Source organism: Pogoniulus pusillus, unplaced genomic scaffold, assembly GCF_015220805.1.
Source record: "Pogoniulus pusillus isolate bPogPus1 unplaced genomic scaffold, bPogPus1.pri scaffold_108_arrow_ctg1, whole genome shotgun sequence".
Lineage (NCBI taxonomy): Eukaryota > Metazoa > Chordata > Aves > Piciformes > Lybiidae > Pogoniulus > Pogoniulus pusillus.
Window position 1 is genome coordinate 22,867 of NW_026974547.1, and position 18,464 is coordinate 41,330.

An 18,464-nucleotide genomic window follows, 5' to 3' on the forward strand; every position below is an offset into this window, starting at 1 on the left:
TGGGAGGTGACTGGAAGGGGACTGGGATATTCTGGGAGCTAGTGGGATGGACTGGGAAGGATTGGGAGGGGACTGGCTGGGAGTGGTAGAGGACTGGGGTGAAATGGGAGAGGACTGGGAGGAGACTGGAGTTGGACTGGGAAGGGACAAGGAGGGACTGAGAGAGACTGGAAGGGGACTGAGATGGACCTGGTAAGAACTGGATTGGGACTGGAAGAGGACTGTGCGGGAACTGGGAGAGGCCAGGAAGGGACTGGGAAGGACTGGGAGGAGACGGGGAGGGCATTGGGATGGAGTGGGAGTGGGATGGAGTGGGAAGGGGCCTGAGAGGTGTCAGGGAGGAGAGTGGACTGGGAGGGCATTGGGAGGGAATGGGAAGGGATCTGGAAGGGATTGTGAGTGACTGGGAGGGGACTGAGCCGGAGTGGGAGGGGACTGGGAAGGTAGTGGCAGGATGTGAAAGTGAGTTGGGGAGGCCTGGAAGGCATTGGGAGGGACTGGGAGGGGACTGGGATGTACTGGGAGCTAGTGGGATGAACTGGGAAGGATTGGAAGGGGGCTGGGAGAGACTGGGAGGGAGACAGAGAAACTGGGAGGGGATTGGGAGGGAAGGGGAAGGGATGGGAAGGGGAGTGGGAAGAGGCTGGTAAGGACTGGATTTGGACTGGGAGAGGCCTGGAATGGACTGAGGAGGACTGGAAGGAGACCGGGAGGCATTGGGTAGGACTGGAATGGGATTGTGAGAGACTGGGAGGGGATTGGGAGGGAGTGGGATGGAGTGGGAAGGGATCTGGGAAGCAGTGAGTGGGACTGGGAGGGATTGGGTGAGACTGGGAAGGGGCCTGAGAGGTGTGAGGGAGAGGAATGGGCCTGGGAGGCCCTGGGATGGGACAGGGAGGGGAATGGGAGGGACTGATGGAAGTGGGATGGGATTGGGAGGGACTGGTGAGGCGTGGGAGGAGACTTGGAGGGACTGAGAGGTAGTGGGAGGGAAGTGGGAAAGGATGAGGGATGGAGTGGAGGGATTATGCGGGACTGGGATGGCCTGGGAGGGGATGTGGAGGGCCTGAGAGAGAGTGACAGGGGCTTGGGAGTTAGTGGAGGGGACTGGGAGATAGGGGGATGGAGTGGGAGAGATTGGGAATGGATCTGGAATGGATTGTGAGTGAGTGGAATGGCAATGGAAAGGGACTAGGAGGGAGTGGGAGGGAACTGAGGTGGACCTGGAAAGGACTGGATTGGGACTGGGAGAGGACTGGAACGGACTGGAAAGGACTAGAAGGGCAGTGAGATGTAGTGGGAAAGGAGTGTAATGGGATAGTGAGAGACTGGAAGGGGTTGGGAGGGAGTGGGTGGGATTCAGAGGAACGGGGAGGGAGTGGGATGGAGTGGGAGGGAGTAGGATGGGCTGGGAAGGGATCTGGGAAGGATTGAGCTGAACTGGGAGAGGACTGGGAAGGGGCCTGAGAGGTGTCAAGGGAGGGGAATTGGACTGGGAGGTGCTGGGATGGGACAGGGAGGGGATTTGGAAAGGATTGTGAGTGACTGGGAGGGGACTGGGCAGGTAGGGGGAGTGTGTGAAAGGTGGTTGGAGTGGCGTGGGAGGGGCCTGGGATATACTGGGAGCCAGTGGGATGGTCTGGGAAGGATTGGGACTGGGTGGGACTGATAGAGGACTGGGAGGAAATGGGAGAGGACTGTGAGGGACTGGAGTTGGACTGGGAAAGGACTCATCCCAGTCCCCTCCCAGTCCTCAGTCCCTCCCAGTCCTGTCTCATTCCTTCCCAGTCCTCTCCCAGACCGTCCCAGTCCCAATCCAGTCCTTCCCAGTCCATCCCAGTGTCTCCCAGTATGCCCCAGTCCCCTTCCAGACTAGGGTGATTGTGAGTGGGAGAGGCAGGGAGGGGAATGGGAGGGAGAGCTGGGAAGTGGGACGGGATTGGGAGGGACTGGGGAGGAGTGGGAGGAGACTGAGAGGGAAGTGGGAAAGGATGAGGGATGGAGTGGAGGGATTGTGAGGGACTGGGATGGCCTGGGAGGGGATGTGGAGGGCCTGGGAGAGAGGGATAGGGGCATGGGAGTTAGTGGAGGGGACTGGGATATACTGGGAGATAGTGGAATGGAGTGGGAGTGGATTGGGAGGGAAGGGAGAGGGATCTGGAATGGATTGTGAGTGACTGGGAGAGGACTGGAATGGCACTAGGGACTGGGAGAGACTGGGAAGGGACTGGGATGGACCTGGAAAGGACTGGGAGGGGATTGGGTCAGAGTGGCAGAGGACTGGGGACTGGGAGGGACTTGGGAGGTGACTGGAATCGGAGTAGTATGTACTGGGAGCTAGTGGCATGGACTGGGAAGGATTGGGTGAGGCTGGGTGGGACTGGGAGTGGATTGAGAGGAAATGGGAGAGGACTGGGACTGGGATGGGACTGGAATGGACCTGGAAAGGACTGGATTAGGACTGGGAGGGCAGTGGGAGAGGACTGGAAGGGACAGAGAAGGACTGGAAGGGGAGTGGGATGTACTGGGAAAGGAGTGGAATTGGATTATGTGAAACTGGGATGGGACTAGGAGGGGAGTGAGAGAGGGTGGTTGGGACTGGGAAGGAGACTGAGAGGTGACAGAGAGGGGAATGGGACAGGGAGAGTAATGGGAAGGACTGTTGGGAATTGGGAGAGGAATGGGATGCACTGGGCTGGAGTAGGAGGGCATTGGGAGGAAATGGGAAGGGATCTGGAATGGATTGTGACTGGAGGGGACTGGGCCAGAGGGAGCATACTGGGAGGGGAATGGGAAGGTAGTTGGAGGGACCTGGAAGGGACTTGGAGGGGATTGAGAGGGAGTGGGAGGTGACTGGAAGGGGACTGGGATATTTTGGGAGCTAGTGGGATGGACTAGGAAGAATTGGGAGGGTGCTGGGTGGGAGTGATAGAGGACTGGGAGGGGACTGGAGTTGGACTGGGAGAGACTGAGAGAGACTGGGAGGGGACTGAGATGGACCTGGTGAGAACACTGGGAGAGGCCAGGAAGGGACTGGGAAGGTCTGGGAGGGGACTGGGAGGGATTGAGAGGAACTGGGAAGGATTTGTAGGAGACTGGAGGGCATTGAGATGGACTGGGAGTGGGGTGGAGTGGGAAGGGGACTGGGAAGGAGTGAGTGGGACTGGGAGGGATTGGGTGAGACTGGTAAGGGGCCTGAGAGGTGTGAGGGAGGGGAATGGGCCTGGGAGGTCTTGGGATGGGACAGGGAGGGGAATGGGAGGGACTGATGGAAGTGGGATGGGATTGGGAGGGACTGGTGAAGCGTGGGAGGAGACTTGGAGGGACTGAGAGGTAGTGGGAGGGAAGTGGGAAAGGATGAGGGATGGAGTGGAGGGATTGGGAGGGACTGGGATGGCCTGGGAGGGGATGTGGAGGGCCTGGGAGAGAGGGATAGGGGCTTGGGAGTTAGTGGAGGGAATTGGGATGCAGAGGGAAGGAAGTGGAAGGGACTGCAAGGGAATTGGGAGGGACTGGAGGGATTCGGATAGGTCTAGAATGGGACTGGGAGGGGACTTGTTGAGACTGGGATCCATACCTGAAGGCACTGGGAGCCATCTGGGAAGCACTGGGAGCCATCCTGGAAGCACTGGGAGCTGAACTGGGAGCCGCCATTGTGTCCCCTGCCACCATTCTGTCTGTCTCCCTCTCTCCCTCCCTCCCTGGCGCTGTGAGGGGAAAGAGCGGGAAAGCCAGGCTGCGCTCTGATTGGCCAGCGGGGCTTAGGCGGGAAGCGCTCCCATTGGCTGCGCTGGGCCCAATTCCCCCACTTGGTGTCCACTTTGGGCCCAGTTCCTACCAGTTTGGGAACAGTTTGTCCCAGTATGGGACCACTTTCCTCCCAAGCCCACCCAGTCCCCTCCCATTTCCATCCCACTGCCTCCCAGTCTCTCCCAGTCCCCTCCCATTTCCATCCCACTGCCTCCCAGTCTCTACCAGTCCCTTCCCATTTCCATCCCACTGCCTCCCAGTCTCTCCCAGTCCCTTCCCATTTCCATCCCACTGCCTCCCAGTCTCTACCAGTCCCCTCCCATTTCCATCCCACTGCCTCCCAGTCTCTACCAGTCCCCTCCCATTTCCATCCCACTGCCTCCCAGTCTCTCCCAGTCCCCTCCCATTTCCATCCCACTGCCTCCCAGTCTCTCCCAGTCCCTTCCCATTTCCATCCCACTGCCTCCCAGTCTCTCCCAGTCCCTTCCCATTTCCATCCCACTGCCTCCCAGTCTCTCCCAGTCCCTTCCCATTTCCATCCCACTGCCTCCCAGTCTCTACCAGTCCCTTCCCATTTCCATCCCACTACCTCCCAGCTCCCCCCAGTCCCCTCCCATTTCCATCCCACTATCTCCCTGCTCCCCCCAGTCACCTCCCAGTCGTTCCCAGTCCTTCCGGATTCCATCCTATTTCCCTGCCAGTCACTCACAGGGAGGGGAACTAAGAGGGACTGGGAGGAACTGGGACTGAACTGGGAAGGACTGGGATGGAACTGGGTGCGATTGGCAGGGACAGGGTGTGGGGTGCAGACGGTCGGGGACTGGGAGGGGATCCGCAAGAGACTGGAATTGACTGTGAGTGGATCTGGGAGGTACTGGGATCGGATCTGGGAGAGACTGAGAGGGGCTGGAAGGGACGGGGAGGAACAGAAGGGACTGGGATCGGATCTGGGAGAGACTGAGAGGGGCTGGAAGGGACGGGGAGGAACAGAAGGGACTGGGATTGGATCTGGGAGAGACTGAGAGGGGCTGGAAGGGACGGGGAGGAACAGAAGGGACTGGGATTGGATCTGGGAGCGACTGGGAGGGACGGGGAGGAACAGAAGGGACTGGGATCGGATCTGGGAGCGACTGGGAGGGACTGGAAGGGATGGGGACGGGGCTGGGATCGACTGGGAGGGGTTTGGGAGGGACTGGGCCGGTCCGGGCGGTATCTGTGTGGGCCTGGGAGCAGAGGAGAGCATGGGAGCCATCCTGTGAGCACTGTGCGTTGTCCTGGAGCACTGGGAGGTACTGGGATCATACCTGGAGGCGCTGGGAGCTGAGCTGGGAGCGCTGGGAGCCGCCACGGAGCCCCCTGCGGCCGTTTTGTCTCCCTCCCCCCTCCCTCCCGGCGCCGTGAGGGGAAAGAGCGGGAAAGCCAGGCCGTGCTCTGATTGGCCAGCGGCGTTTGGGCGGGAAGCGCTCAGCCTCTGCGCTCTGGCAGGCTCTGGGGGGTCTCACTCTGGGTTTCGGTGTCCCCTTTGGCTCGGCCCCCCCAGCCACGGCTCCAGGGGTCTGGGGGTATCGAAAGGGCCTTTGGGGGCATCTAAAGGCGTCAGGGGTGAGCTGGAGGGGGTCTGCGGGTATCTAAAGGAGGCCTGTGGCCATGTAGAGGGGTCAGGGACCCTCGTAAAGGGGTCCGTGGGCACCTAGAGTGGGTCTGGCGAGATGCAAAGGTGGAGGCTGTGCTTGCTGTGCAAGGCTGCTTGTGTGTGTGTGCTTTAGGTGTGGTTTGCTCTGGGGTGCAGTCAGTGTGTGCTGCTGTCCAGCCGAAGCACTGCAGAGCTGCTGCTTCTCCTTGCAGCACACGCTCAGAGGACAGGTCCCTGGATTGCAGTGCTGCTCCAATGGCCTGTGGTGGCTGCAGGCAGCCGCGGCCCGGGGAGCCCAAGACTCAGCGTGTGGAAGGGTTGGGAGCAGCCCTGGGTGCCTGCAAGGATTCGGGAGGTCAGCTGAGCAGGTGAGATGGATCTGAGACACCTTTCAGAGCAGCTGCTGTGAGTATCTGGAGTCTTCCTGCAGCGTTGGTGCAGTTAAAGTAGAGAAAGCAGCTCTGGAAGGTTTGTGCTGCATCTTCCATCCAGCTGCGTTCTGCAGCCCCTGGGAAGGTGTTGGTTGGTAGAGCGCATCTGTGGGAGGTGTGAAGGGAGCTGGGGGTCTGTCTGCCTGCACAGGGAGAGCTCAGCTGTCTCTGCTCGTCACAGTGCTAGAGAGCAGCTTTCAGAGCCCCGCAGCGTGCTGGAGCTGCTGCAGGAGGATCAAATGGTGTCTGCCTCCCAGACACAGGGAGAGCAGCGTGGAGCCTCCTCCTGTCTGCTTCGTCCATGTGGCAGCTGTCCTGGCACTTGTCATGCCAGTGGAGTAACTGAGCCATGCCGAGAGAGGGGAGGAAATGCAAAGCAGTGGCCCTGAGACAAATCTCACTCTTCCCACAGGCCCGAGCAGGTCTGAAACCCTGCCACGGAGAGGCACAGGCCCCGCAGCAGTGCCTGCATTTCAGCAGCTGCCCATCGGAGCTAAGCACAGCCTCGGCTCAGAGGTGAGGGCATGGCTGTGAGAGTGCAGCTGTCACCAGCACCTGCTCCTCTCCGTGCTCCAGTGGGGCCAAACGTTTCAGATCCACCGCTCCTCTGGGGACTGCAGCACTGAGGACTAATTTGAGGGTGGGTTTGTGTTGGGTTGGTTGGTTTGGCTTTGGTTGTTTTTTTCCCAGGTGCCAAAGCATCTGGGCCGTCTCTGATCTCACTGATCCCTTTTCTGTCATAAATGAAGCTTTACCAAAAAAGTTACAGTCGTGTCACTTCCAGCCTGATCTGCATGGCTTGAGCAGCCACTGCCAAAGAGCAAAGCCTTTGTCAGGGCTCTCGGAGCAGCTCGTTCGTTGTGTGTGTGAAAAAGGCAACCAAGTGTCAGGGGTTGTCTTTCCCATCTTCTGGTGGGGTGCTCTGACGTGCTTTATTTCTGTCTGGCTGTCACTGGTACGTGTCCCTGGCAGCTCAGGAGCATGTCTGCTGGGCAGTGCTGGGGGCCAGGCGTCCCTCCTGTGTGTGCATGGCCCACATGGCAGCACCCTGCAGTCAGAGCTGACTGTGTGCACTGGAGGTGGAGTGTTGGAGTGGGATCAGCTCAGAGGTCTGCAAGGTCAGTGCATGGCAGTGGAAAATGAAATGCTTTGGCAGTGTTTTTACTGGGGGCATAGGAGCGTGCCCTCACCTTCACAGTGTGAGTAACTGAGCTTTGTCCTTGGTTGTTTCACTCTTTGCAGGTTTGCACTTTGCTTTCCACTCCACTGGCCAAGCCAGCCAGATGTGCAGCAGCAGCAGGATGGGCACGAGGGCCCCAGCTGCTGCGGTGAATCCGTCAGCACGGACGCTGGTGCCGCTGCAGCCTGGCCCTGCAGCCTGGCAGGGTGATCTCCTTTGGCTCGGCTCCTGTGGGCTCCAGGTAGGGTTTGTCTGTGTCTGCCAGGAGGGAAGGGTTGAAAAGGAGATTGCTCAGTCAGAGCTCTGACCTAGTAGCTGAAGATTCTGTCCCATGCAGATGCTGACAGAGCAGCTGGATGAGCAGAAAGCCTCTCGTGCAAACGGCTGTGGAGTGCTTCTCTCTGTTCCCTGCTGCTGGGAGGTGCTGACAGGTTAGGGTTTGCAGGGAGGCAGATCTCGCGGAGAAGGGCTGAACTCACTGTGCAAGGACACTGCACAATCCAGTGTGGATCAAAAGCGAGTGACAACTTTATTTAGTAGCCACACGCTTATATGTGTTACAGATAATTTATGCATACATGTAAGAAGCTAAATGGCTGAATCCCTAAATACCCCATTTGCTCTGCTTGAGTTGTCTGCTGACTCATCAAGGACAGTGCCTCCCTGGCTAGTTATATTAAATGCTGCCTTTGTTTATTCAATATGTCTTTGTTTCTGTGTGGCCTAGCACAGCCTTAATTTAGTTCCATATACTCATCCTGCTTGCCCACTTCTAAGTCATGTCCATTTTCCTTTAGCCATTCTGCAACAAGGGTTAGTGGAGGGGTGTGAAGAATTTGCAGGGATCTCTAAGGGTCTGCAGACCCCTTTGAAAGGTCTGAAGTTGTCTGTAGATGTCTCTAGGGTGCTGCAGGGGTCTGCAGGCACCTCTTAAATGTCTGGGGAGGTCTGTAGCTGTCTGTAGAGGTCTCTAGAGCTTTGTAGAGGAATGTGGGTGCCTGCAGCTGTCTCTAGGGGTGTGTGGAGGTCTGCAGGCACCTTTCAAATGTCTGGAGGGGTCTGCAGAGCTCTGTCAGGGTCTGTAGATTTTGGCAGGGTTCTGTAGGAGTCTCTGGGCAACTTTTAAAGGTGTGGAGGGGTCTGCAGGTGCCTGTTGAGGTTTGTCCATGTCTGTGGTGGTGTGTAGGTGAGTGTGGGTGTCTGCAGAGGTGTGAAGGGGTCTGTAGCTGTTTGTCAGGGTCTGAGAGAGTCTGCAGAGGTCTGTAGAGTTGAGTAGGTGTTTGGAGGTTTCTGTGTGGGTCTGTAGGTGCCTGCAGGCATCATTGAAGGCTCTGGAGGGGTCTGTAGATGTGTGCAGGGGTCTATTAAATATCTGGAGGGGTCTGGATGGGTGTGGGGAGCTCTGTAGGGGTCTGTATGTGTTTGCAGGCACCTGCAGGGGTCCGTAGATGCCTGTAGGGATTTGCAGGGCTCTGTTAGTTCTCTGTAGAGGTCTGCCTGGGTCTGGAGGTGCCTTTTAATGGGTCTGTGGAGGTCTGGAGGGCTCTGCAGTGGGCTGCAGTGGTCTGCTAAAGGTGTGGAGGGGTCTGTAGGTGTCTGCATTCAGTGAAGGAGTTCTTTGGCTCCAGGACACTTTTGTCCAGTGTCTCTAAAGTGTGACTGTCCCAAATGAGATAGAGGTGCACTGGCAGCGTGTTTGCAGGTGGCCCCAAGCTGAGTGGTGCTGGAGAGCAAGCAGAGGGGCAGGATGGCATCCAGGAAACACCTGGGCAGGCAGGGGAGCTGGGCCCAGGCGAAGCTTGTGAGGTTCCAGGAGAGCAAGGGCAGGGTGCTGCGTGTGGGCGGGAGGAAGCCTGCCTGTGCCTGCGGGCTGGGGGCGGAGGCGATAAAGAGCAGCCCTGGGGGTGCTGGGGAGAAGCTGAGTGCGAGCACATGGTGTGAGCTTGCAGGCCAGGAGGAGCCTGTCGGTGTCTGCAGGGCTGTGCAAGCAGCTGTAGGAGTCTGCCCAGGTCTGTAGGTGTCTGCAGGGGTCTTCTAAAAGGCCTGGAGGCTTTTCTGAGTGTGCAGAGGTGTGCGGGGGTCTGGAGGCATCTGTAGGTACCCTTAGGGGCCTGGAGGGCTCTCTGGAAGTCTGTGGAGCTCTCTGGGTGTCTGTGGAGGTGGTTAGGGGTCGGTAGAGGTGTGTGTGGTGCTGTAGGTGTCTCAAAAGGCTGTGAAGGTCTTGAGGTGCCTTGCAAAGGTCTCGAGGTGTCTGTAGGGGTCTGCAGGGTTCTCTGGCAGTCTGTAGAGGTCTGTGGGGGTCTCTAGGGGCCTCTTAAAGTCATGCAGGGGTCTGCAGGGCTCTATGGAAAGGTCGGGAGGGGTCCCTAGAGGTCTCTAGGAGGCTGGAGGGGTGTGCAAGTGTCTGTAGCATTCAGCAGGTGTGTGGAGGTTTCTGTTCTGGGCCCGCAGGTGTCTGCAGGCATCTTGTAAAGGTCTGCAGGGGTCTGTGGAGCTCTGTCAGGCATCTGTTAAGTGTCTGCAGGAATCCATTGAAGGTGTGGAGGGGGCTGCAGGGCTCTGCAGAGGAGGCTGTGGCTGTGTGTAGAGGTCTTAGGGGTGTGAAGAGTTTGCAGGGGTCTGTAAGGGTCTGCAGAGCCCTTGGAAAGGTCTGAAGTTGTCTGCAGGAGTCTGGAGATGTCTCTAGGGCACTGCAGGGCTCTGCAGGGGTCTGCTGCTGCGGGAGGAGTGGGCTGGCGGAGCCACGCCCCCTCCCTGGCCTTTCTTGCCTGGGTCTGGTTGCTGCCTCTTTATTTGCATAGCCACACCCCTTTCCATAGCCACGCCCTCTCCCCCATGCTGTGTCTGGCCTCGCCCCCTTGGCCCCACCCCACAGCAACCAATGAAATGGTGACAGATTTGGCGCTTCCGTTGGAGGAGGAGTTCTGAGGTGGCTGCTGATTGGTGGATTGTGATGGGCGTGGTTTGCCACTTGTTCTGCCTCCCTCATTTGCATACATTTCAATATCAGGCTCTGCCTTTGAGTACCTTGGACATGTGTTGGGGGTTGGGGAGGGGTTACCGGGAGGGTCAGCAGCTGATTGGTGGATCCTGGGGGGGCTGTGGGCATGGTCACCCCTGTGCCCCGCCCCCTCATTTGCATAAATGAAGGCAGGGTCCACCTGGCGGAGTTTGGTGCTTTATTGGGGGGGGGAAACTGGTTAGGACGGGGAGGGTCAGCAGCTGATTGGTGCGTCCTCTGGTGTGGGCGGGGCCTGCTCCTGCCCCGCCCCTCCGAAGCGCTCGATGGTCTCCAGCACAGCCCCAGCAGCTCCAGGAAGGAGGAGACCTCCCCCCGCAGGCCTCCAGCCCCCCGGGAGACCCAGAGCCTGCAGGGGGAGGGCTCAGGGACCCCCAGACCCTCCTAGGAACCTCTCAGGGACCCTCAGACCCTCCTAGAGACCACCCAGGGACCCGCAGACCCGCCCACTGGCCTCCCAGAGACCCCCACTCACCTCCTTGTATGCCCCCACTAATCCCCCAGCCCCTCCCCGTCCCCGCCCAGCGCCCCCCAGTGCCCACTCAGGCCCTCAGCTTGTCCCCGCAGCACTGCAGCCTGGCCTGGGGGCGCTGCTGAGGCCTCCCCCAGGGCCGGGCTGGGGGCTGCAGGCCTGGGCCCAGCGCCCTCAGTGCCACCTGTGCCAGGCCAGCAGGCAGCGGCAGCAGCACCTCCCTGGCAGGGCAGGTCAAGGAGCCTCGGGGGAGGGACCCCAGCACCCCCCAGCGTCCCCCCAGTCCCCTCCCACTGCTCCCAGTCCCCCCCAGGCACCCCTGGGACTCTCTACGGCACCCACAGACCCTTCCCCTCCCCCCCCAGCCACCTCTGACCCCCGTCAAAACCTCACCCGGGGACCCCCATGACACCCCCAGACCCTCCCTCTGCTCCACTGCCCCCTCCCCCCAGCCACCTCGGACCCTTCCCAAGGTGCCCCCAAACCCCCCCAACCCCGGGGCCGCCTACAACACCCCCAGACCCTCCCCCTACCCCCTTCAGCCACATCGCCCCCCCCCCCCAAATCCCCCTGCGACCCCCCCAAGCGCCCCTGGCAACCACTGACTCATCCCCAGACCCTCCCCCCACTGCTCGCCCCCCCCCAGCCACCTCATCCCTCCCCCCCGGGACTCCTCAAACCCCCCTGGGGCCCCCCCGAAGCCCCTCTGGGACTCTCCAAAACCCCCCAGCCCCTTCCCCCGCTCCCCCCCGAGCCATCTCGGACCCCTCCCGGGACCCCCCAACTCCGCCTAAGACCCCCCCGGGGCTGGGTACAGCCGCAGCAGCTCGCTCCGCGCCGCCATCTTGCCTCCGTGCCGTCACTTCCGGCTGGCAGGCGACGCTCTGGGCCGCTCCTCTCGCTGGTCAAAGCCGCTCTAGGCCTCCGAGGTCCTCCAGGCGCCACTGCGAGCGGCTCTGGGCCAAAGCAATGACTGTGCTCAGCTGCAGGGATGGATTTGCCTGCACTCAAGCTGCTGCTGCCAGAGCCCCTCCGTGTCAATCTGTGCTGCCGTTGGGTTCTGCAGCTCTCTCCAGCAAGCATGGCATGAGCTGAAGGAGCAGCAGGAGCAGCATGGCCGTTCCCCAGGCAGCAGGAGGGTTCAGCCCAGCACCAGCTCATGCGGGAGGAGCAGATGCTGAGGAACATCCCCCACGAGACGCAGGTGGCCAAAGAGGCTGGGTCAGGTAAGGCTTTGTGTGGAGTTTGTGCTCCTTCTGGCAGTCAGGTGCACCGGTTCTGAGGAGTAGAAGCATGGAGTGGTTGCTGTTGGAGAAGAGCTTCCAAATCATCCAGGGCAGCCCTTAAGGCAGCACTGCCAGGTCACCCCTAAAGCATGTCCCTGAGCAGCACAGCTGTAGGACTTTTCCTCCCTCCAGGTAGCTGCAGCCAGCAGTGAGGTCACTGATCAGACTCTGTGCTCAGAGCAGAGCTGCTGCAGCCCTCTCAGCATCTTGGTGGCCTCCTCTGCACTGGCTCCAACACTTCCATGTCCTTCTTGTGCTGGGGGCTCCAGAACTGCCCCCAGGACTGCAGATGGGGTGTGAGGAGAGCAGAGGCAAGGGGCAGAATCCCCTCCCTTGCCCTGCTGCCCACACTGCTCTTGCTGGAGCCCAGCACAGGGTTGCTGTCTGGGCTGCACTCACACTGCAGGCTCCTCTTGAGCTTTGCATCAGCCCAGACCCCCAGGGCCTGTTCCTCAGGGCTGCTCTCAGCCGTTCCCCATCCAGCCTGGAGTTGTGCTTGGGATTGTGCCCACCCAGGTGCAGGACCTTGCACTTGGCCTTGATGAATGCCATGAGGTTGGCCTGGGCGCACCTCTGCAGCCTGCCCAGTTTGTAACTGGGGCTGTAAAGAATGGTTATGCATTGCCTGTGCTTCTGATTTCAGGAGAGTCCCATTTCATTCTTGATGCTTTCTTTAAGAGAGGCATACAACTGAGCTCCCTCAGAGAAGCAGCATGAAGTGCATGAAGGATGCTGGCTGCACTCAGTACAGACAAGGCACATTGGAGTAGGTTAACAAGATGCTTGACATTTGCCCTTAATGGTCATTGTCTTCAAATGCATCATTCGGGAGTGAAGTTGCTTGGCATTTGCAGTTGACTACTTCTTCTCTGGCCTTTGGAGTGAAGGAAGGGAAAAACCAGAGTTGAAGATGTCAGCTCTGTAAGTTTTCTCTGGGTGATCAAAGCATGCACAACATCCTGTGCTTGTGCTCTGGAAGATTCTAGGAGCTTCACGGGGACTCAGGGAGCACAAGTTCTGGATTTCTGTGGGCTGTCTCTAGATGAACACCTGAGTGCAGTGAATCTAAAAGCAGCTGTCTCTCATTTGAAGTTCAAGTGATGTGACTGATCTGGTGCTTTATAGGTGCCAAAAAGGAGACCTTCTTCACCTGCTTCTCCTGTGCAAGCTCTTCTGTCTGTCTGCTGAGATGTTTCTGCCTGTTTCTCTGGCAGAGAAGTGTTTGCTTTTTGGGCTGGGTAAGTAGGAGATTTGTTTTGTTGATTTGCTTTGTTTTGTCGCTGAATACTTGGTGCAGCTGGCCTCAGATGCTGTTTGTTCACAAAGGACACACTACTGTGTGATTGGTGGGCATAGAAGCAGTAATTGCTGACAGAAGCACGCTTGTGACCTTGGCTGTAAATTCATGAACAGGCATTACAGTGTTTCTGTCTCTGCAAGCCAAAGTACTCTCATGCTGAAGAACTTCTTCCTCAGATCCACTTTGAGCAGCCCTGCTCTCCATCAGCTTCAAACCATTCCCCTTGCCCTGTCTTTAGACACCCTTATGGAAAAAGTCCCTCTGCAGCCTTCCTGCTGCAGGTTCCCTTCAGGTGCTGGGAGGTAGCTTTAAAGTCTCCCTGGAGTCTTGTCCCCTTCAGGCTGAGCAGCCCCAGCTCCCTCAGCCTATCCTCTTAGAAGTGCTCCAGCCCTTGGCTCATCCTCGTGGTCCTGCTCTGAACTGGTTCCAGCAGTTTTTCGTTCTTCAGCTGGATGTGGCCATGTGGAATGTTTTAGGTTGTGCTTTTGCCTTTGCATGCTGAAAGACTTCCTGTGTTACCTTAGTAGTACATTTCATGTGCAAGGTTCCTGTCTGTGATCTCTTGCTGCTGGGGAAGTCATGAGCTACCTGTGGGGGTGTGAAATGCAGTAAGCTTCCATCGCGTTGCCTGCACGGATGTGAGGGGACAAAGTACTGCTGAGAAGCTTTTTTGTACCATTCTCTTCCCCCTTCCCCTCTTGCCTTTAAGGGAACACACACAGGGAGAAGCTTACTGAGCGCCCTCTGACATGCTGTAGGAATTCTTTGCTTTGCAGTGTTTTACACTGTGGCTCTTCAAACCTGTAACCCATCTGCTTTCCATTGCCAGCGAGCTGACCATCCGTACTACCGTCGCCTTGAATGCCTCCAACCAGCAGTGTTTGCTGCCAGACAGACACCTGGAGAAGACAGAGGACATGGTTAAGTTCATGAAGGATATCTTGGATGGTGCTGCTGAAGTAAGTCTTTGTTGTGGCTTGAGATATATTGGTTGGTGTTTGGTTTTTCCCCCCTTAGCTGCGGTGGCTCCGATTGTTACGCCGTGTGATTTATCTTCCTGTCCTGGCTGTCTTCCCGTGCTGGGTGCTGGCAGTGAATACGTGGTGAGGAGTGCTTGGGGTGTGCCATCCTTTGCTGTTCTCACTGTGGGAACTCCAAGAGCCATGGAATGGGTGCGTTATGAGTGATGCACAATTAATAACCAATATTAATGTTGGTATCCAGGCAAAGGTTGTTAATAACTACAACCAACCTGTTTCTTATCATTCAGTCTCTGCAGAAAGCTTATTGACAAGGTTCAAAGCACACAGCTGGGGTATTTGTACACTTAGAATCATGGAATCAGCCAGGTTGGAAGAGACCTCCAAGCTCATCCAGCCCAACCTAGCCCCAGCCCTCTCCAGTCAGCTAGGCCATGGCACTAAGTGCCTCATCCAGGCTTTTCTTGAGCAGCTGCAGGGACGGCGACTCCCTAGGCAGCCTCTGTGGTCTGAGAGTAGAGCAGCAACTTGCTGTTAGTTTGCTGTGATGGTCTCAAACAACTGTGGGAGAGTTTGGCCTGAGCCTGTTGGAATGCTTAGCCTTACTGGAGGAGCTGGGAGCGTCTGGGCAGCATGAAATGCAAGAGCAATTGCTTTTCACTTCCTTGTTAAGGGATTTAAGGGTTGGGAGGTCTGAAGAATGAACTGTTGGGATCATAACTGCAAAGTGTCAGCAGTTTTGACATGGTTCCATTTGACATTGCAGGCACAGGCTGGTGATGGACTTCTGCAACGAAGCAGGAGAGTCATCTATGAGGCCAAGGCTGCTGTAATGGTAGAGTTCATTGCTTATTCAGTGAGGTGATGCTCTTGTCAGTCAAGAAGGACTTAGTTGCAGAGGCTTTAGAAATGCTTTGATGTAAGCTTGTTGCTATGCTGTGCCTAGTGTATCTATTGTCACTATTTAGAACTAGGCTTAAACCAAATGAACTTCTGGATTAAAACAGCCAATCATGTCTGCCACAGTTCTAACTGTTCCACCTGCAGGAATGTCACATTTTTCACTCTGCTGTTAGTCTGACATATTTTAAGGGACAGAATCATGAAAATCCAACCTCTTTTCCTTGAGCTTTTTGCCATCGCTTCAGAGGTTCTTTTGTGTTCTGAGCAATGTTTTGGTTTCAGTCTGTCCCAGTCCTCTGTCAGCCTCCCAGCCAAGAAATCTCTGCTCCTGTTGAGGCGGAGCAGCTTCTGTCTGTTGTTACTTGTCCTAGTGCTGAGCACCACCAAGCAGCAGCTGGCACCTTGGTGCTGACCCCTGCCCCTCGGCAATGTATAGACGTTAAGGAGATCCCTTCTCTTCCCCAGACTAAACATCCCCAGGCCTCTCTCTCTTCTTTCCAGCCCCCTCCTCTCTTGCCCCCCCACCGTTTCCCCCTCCCCCAGTCCTTTCTTCCCCCCCTCCACCTCCTCTCTTCACCCCCCCACCTCCTCTCTTTTCCCACCCCTCCTCTCTTCACCCCCCCACCTCCTCTCTTTTCCCACCCCTCCTCTCTTCACCCCCCCACCTCCTCTCTTTTCCCACCCCTCCTCTCTTCACCCCCCCACCTCCTCTCTTTTCCCACCCCTCCTCTCTTCACCCCCCCACCTCCTCTCTTTTCCCACCCCTCCTCTCTTCACCCCCCCACCTCCTCTCTTTTCCCACCCCTCCTCTCTTCACCCCCCCACCTCCTCTTTTCCCACCCCTCCTCTCTTCACCCCCCCACCTCCTCTCTTTTCCCACCCCTCCTCTCTTCACCCCCCCCCACCTCCTCTCTTTTCCCACCCCTCCTCTCTTCACCCCCCCCACCTCCTCTCTTTTCCCACCCCTCCTCTCTTCCACCCCCACCTCCTCTCTTTTCCCACCCCTCCTCTCTTCACCCCCCCACCTTCTCTCTTTTCCCACCCCTCCTCTCTTCACCTCCCCCACCTCCTCTCTTCACCCCCCCACCTCCTCTCTTTTCCCACCCCTCCTCTCTTCACCCCCCCACCTCCTCTCTTTTCCCACCCCTCCTCTCTTCACCCCCCCACCTCCTCTCTTTTCCCACCCCTCCTCTCTTCACCCCCCCACCTCCTCTCTTTTCCCCCCCCTCCTCTCTTCACCCCCCCACCTCCTCTCTTTTCCCACCCCTCCTCTCTTCACCCCCCCCACCTCCTCTCTTTTCCCACCCCTCCTCTCTTCACCCCCCCACCTCCTCTCTTTTCCCACCCCTCCTCTCTTCACCCCCCCACCTCCTCTCTTTTCCCACCCCTCCTCTCTTCACCCCCCCACCTCCTCTCTTTTCCCACCCCTCCTCTCTTCACCCCCCCACCTCCTCTCTTTTCCCACCCCTCCTCTCTTCACCCCCCCACCTCCTCTCTTTTCCCACCCCTCCTCTCTTCACCCCCCCACCTCCTCTCTTTTCCCACCCCTCCTCTCTTTTCCCACCCCTCCTCTCTTCACCCACCCCTCCTCTCTTCACCCCCCCACCTCCTCTCTTTTCCCACCCCTCCTCTCTTCACCCCCCCACCTCCTCTCTTTTCCCACCCCTCCTCTCTTCACCCCCCCACCTCCTCTCTTTTCCCACCCCTCCTCTCTTCACCCCCCCACCTCCTCTCTTTTCCCACCCCTCCTCTCTTCACCCCCCCACCTCCTCTCTTTTCCCACCCCTCCTCTCTTCACCCCCCCACCTCCTCTCTTTTCCCACCCCTCCTCTCTTCACCCCCCCACCTCCTCTCTTTTCCCACCCCTCCTCTCTTCACCCCCCCACCTCCTCTCTTTTCCCACCCCTCCTCTCTTCACCCCCCCACCTCCTCTCTTTTCCCACCCCTCCTCTCTTCACCCCCCCACCTCCTCTCTTTTCCCACCCCTCCTCTCTTCACCCCCCACCTCCTCTCTTTTCCCACCCCTCCTCTCTTCACCCCCCCACCTCCTCTCTTTTCCCACCCCTCCTCTCTTCACCCCCCCACCCCTCCACCTCCTCACCCCGCCACCTCCCCACCCCTCCACCTCCTCACCCCGCCACCTCCTCACCCCTCCACCTCCTCTCTTTTCCCACCCCTCCACCTCCTCTCTTTTCCCACCCCTCCACCTCCTCTCTTTTCCCACCCCTCCACCTCCTCTCTTTTCCCACCCCTCCACCTCCTCTCTTTTCCCACCCCTCCTCTCTTTTCCCACCCCTCCACCTCCTCTCTTTTCCCACCCCTCCACCTCCTCTCTTTTCCCACCCCTCCACCTCCTCTCTTTTCCCACCCCTCCACCTCCTCTCTTTTCCCACCCCTCCACCTCCTCTCTTTTCCCACCCCTCTTCTCCTCACCCCCCCTATTTTTCTCTCCCTCCCCACCTCCTCTCTTCTCTCTCCCCCACAATAACGAGACCCACACCAGAGGCCAGAGCTGTGCTGTCGCAGCAAGCAAAGGGCAAAGGAGGCAACGAGATGCTGTAGGGACTCTGACTCTTGCTGCCAGGCTGCAACAAGAAGAAGGGAGAGTCTGGCCCCCAACAGGTGAAAACAAGAGAGGAGCAAGGCAGGAAGCACAAAAGCAAACCTATCTCATGAAGGAAACAGCACAACTTCAAGCACAGCATACCAAGGAGGAACAGAAATCCCAAGCAGAGCAAAGGGGAGGAGTGGCTTAGAGAAAAGCAAAAGCACCCCACAAAGGACATAGCCAAAACACCACCCCACAAAGGACACAGCCAACCTACCCCCGCAAAGGGGATCAGCAAAGGCTTCTGCCTTTCCTGGGGCAGCTTAAAAAGGGGAGGTCAACTGAAGTCTCCTCCCACCCCAGCTGTGGCCACTTTGCCCTCCCTGCTCAGTGCCCTTTATAAGCAGAGCAGGAGGAGCCCAGCCCCAAGCTGGGCCCATTGTGGGCCAAGGGATCCTCCGCCTGGCATCCCAGGTGAGTGCGCACGGGTGAGCACCGGGTGCGTGGTGGAGGGTTTCAAAGGCCGAGGGGCCTGGCTGGCCCCCTGGCTAGCTAGGGCCACCTTAGGGCTGGGCTACTGACCCACTGCAACATCCACCTTAGCTCACGGGTGCTAAGTCTGTGTTGCTGCTGAGGCTGAGGTTTCTCTAGGAGGTTGGATCCTCGAAGGTTTTGCTCTGGGTTCTGCGATGGAGGCAAAGATGGAGCAGGAGCACCAACTGGAGCTGGTAACGGACCAGCAGCAGCAGCTGGTAATGGGACTGGTAATGGAGCAGAAGCTGGTAATGTAGAGTGGAGAGGAGGAGGAGGAAAGCAGCAGAGACTGCCCGGGGGAAGGCAGAGAGTGGGGGCAGGACGGCAGGGGCTGCCCGGGGAAAGGTGGAGGGCAGCGGCAGGAGGGCAGGGAAGAGGTACAGAGCTTTCAGGTGCTGAGCTTCAACAGAAAGACCTGATGGGAAAGA

The 18,464-nt window shown here is 58.1% G+C and overlaps 2 protein-coding genes across 2 annotated transcripts; both read left to right on the plus strand.

Moving 5' to 3' along the window:
* Positions 1-5,030: 5,030 nt before the first annotated feature.
* Positions 5,031-7,695, plus strand: LOC135173876 (uncharacterized; the record flags this gene model as incomplete). Its single annotated transcript, XM_064141082.1, has 6 exons — positions 5,031-5,352; positions 5,596-5,738; positions 6,227-6,330; positions 6,787-6,932; positions 7,057-7,235; positions 7,332-7,695. Coding segments are annotated over 6 exons (993 nt in total), but the record flags the coding sequence as incomplete, so codon positions are not given.
* Positions 7,696-13,581: 5,886 nt separating this feature from the next.
* LOC135173882 (protein disulfide-isomerase TMX3-like) lies at positions 13,582-15,076 on the plus strand. The gene is made up of 3 exons (XM_064141097.1): positions 13,582-13,679; positions 13,901-14,030; positions 14,818-15,076. Exons 1-3 carry the CDS (start codon positions 13,651-13,653, stop codon positions 14,914-14,916), a joined length of 258 nt encoding a protein of 85 aa, XP_063997167.1. The 5' UTR covers positions 13,582-13,650; the 3' UTR covers positions 14,917-15,076.
* The last annotated feature ends 3,388 nt before the right edge of the window (positions 15,077-18,464 follow it).

Excerpts from the sequence above, each read along its gene's own strand:
- LOC135173882 (XM_064141097.1), top strand. The coding sequence starts at position 13,651 with ATGAGCTACCTGTGGGGGTGTGAAATGCA. Across the intron at positions 13,680-13,900 it reads CTGTGGGGGTGTGAAATGCA|CGAGCTGACCATCCGTACTA; the intron begins GTAAGCTTCCAT and ends TTCCATTGCCAG. Across the intron at positions 14,031-14,817 it reads TCTTGGATGGTGCTGCTGAA|GCACAGGCTGGTGATGGACT; the intron begins GTAAGTCTTTGT and ends TTGACATTGCAG.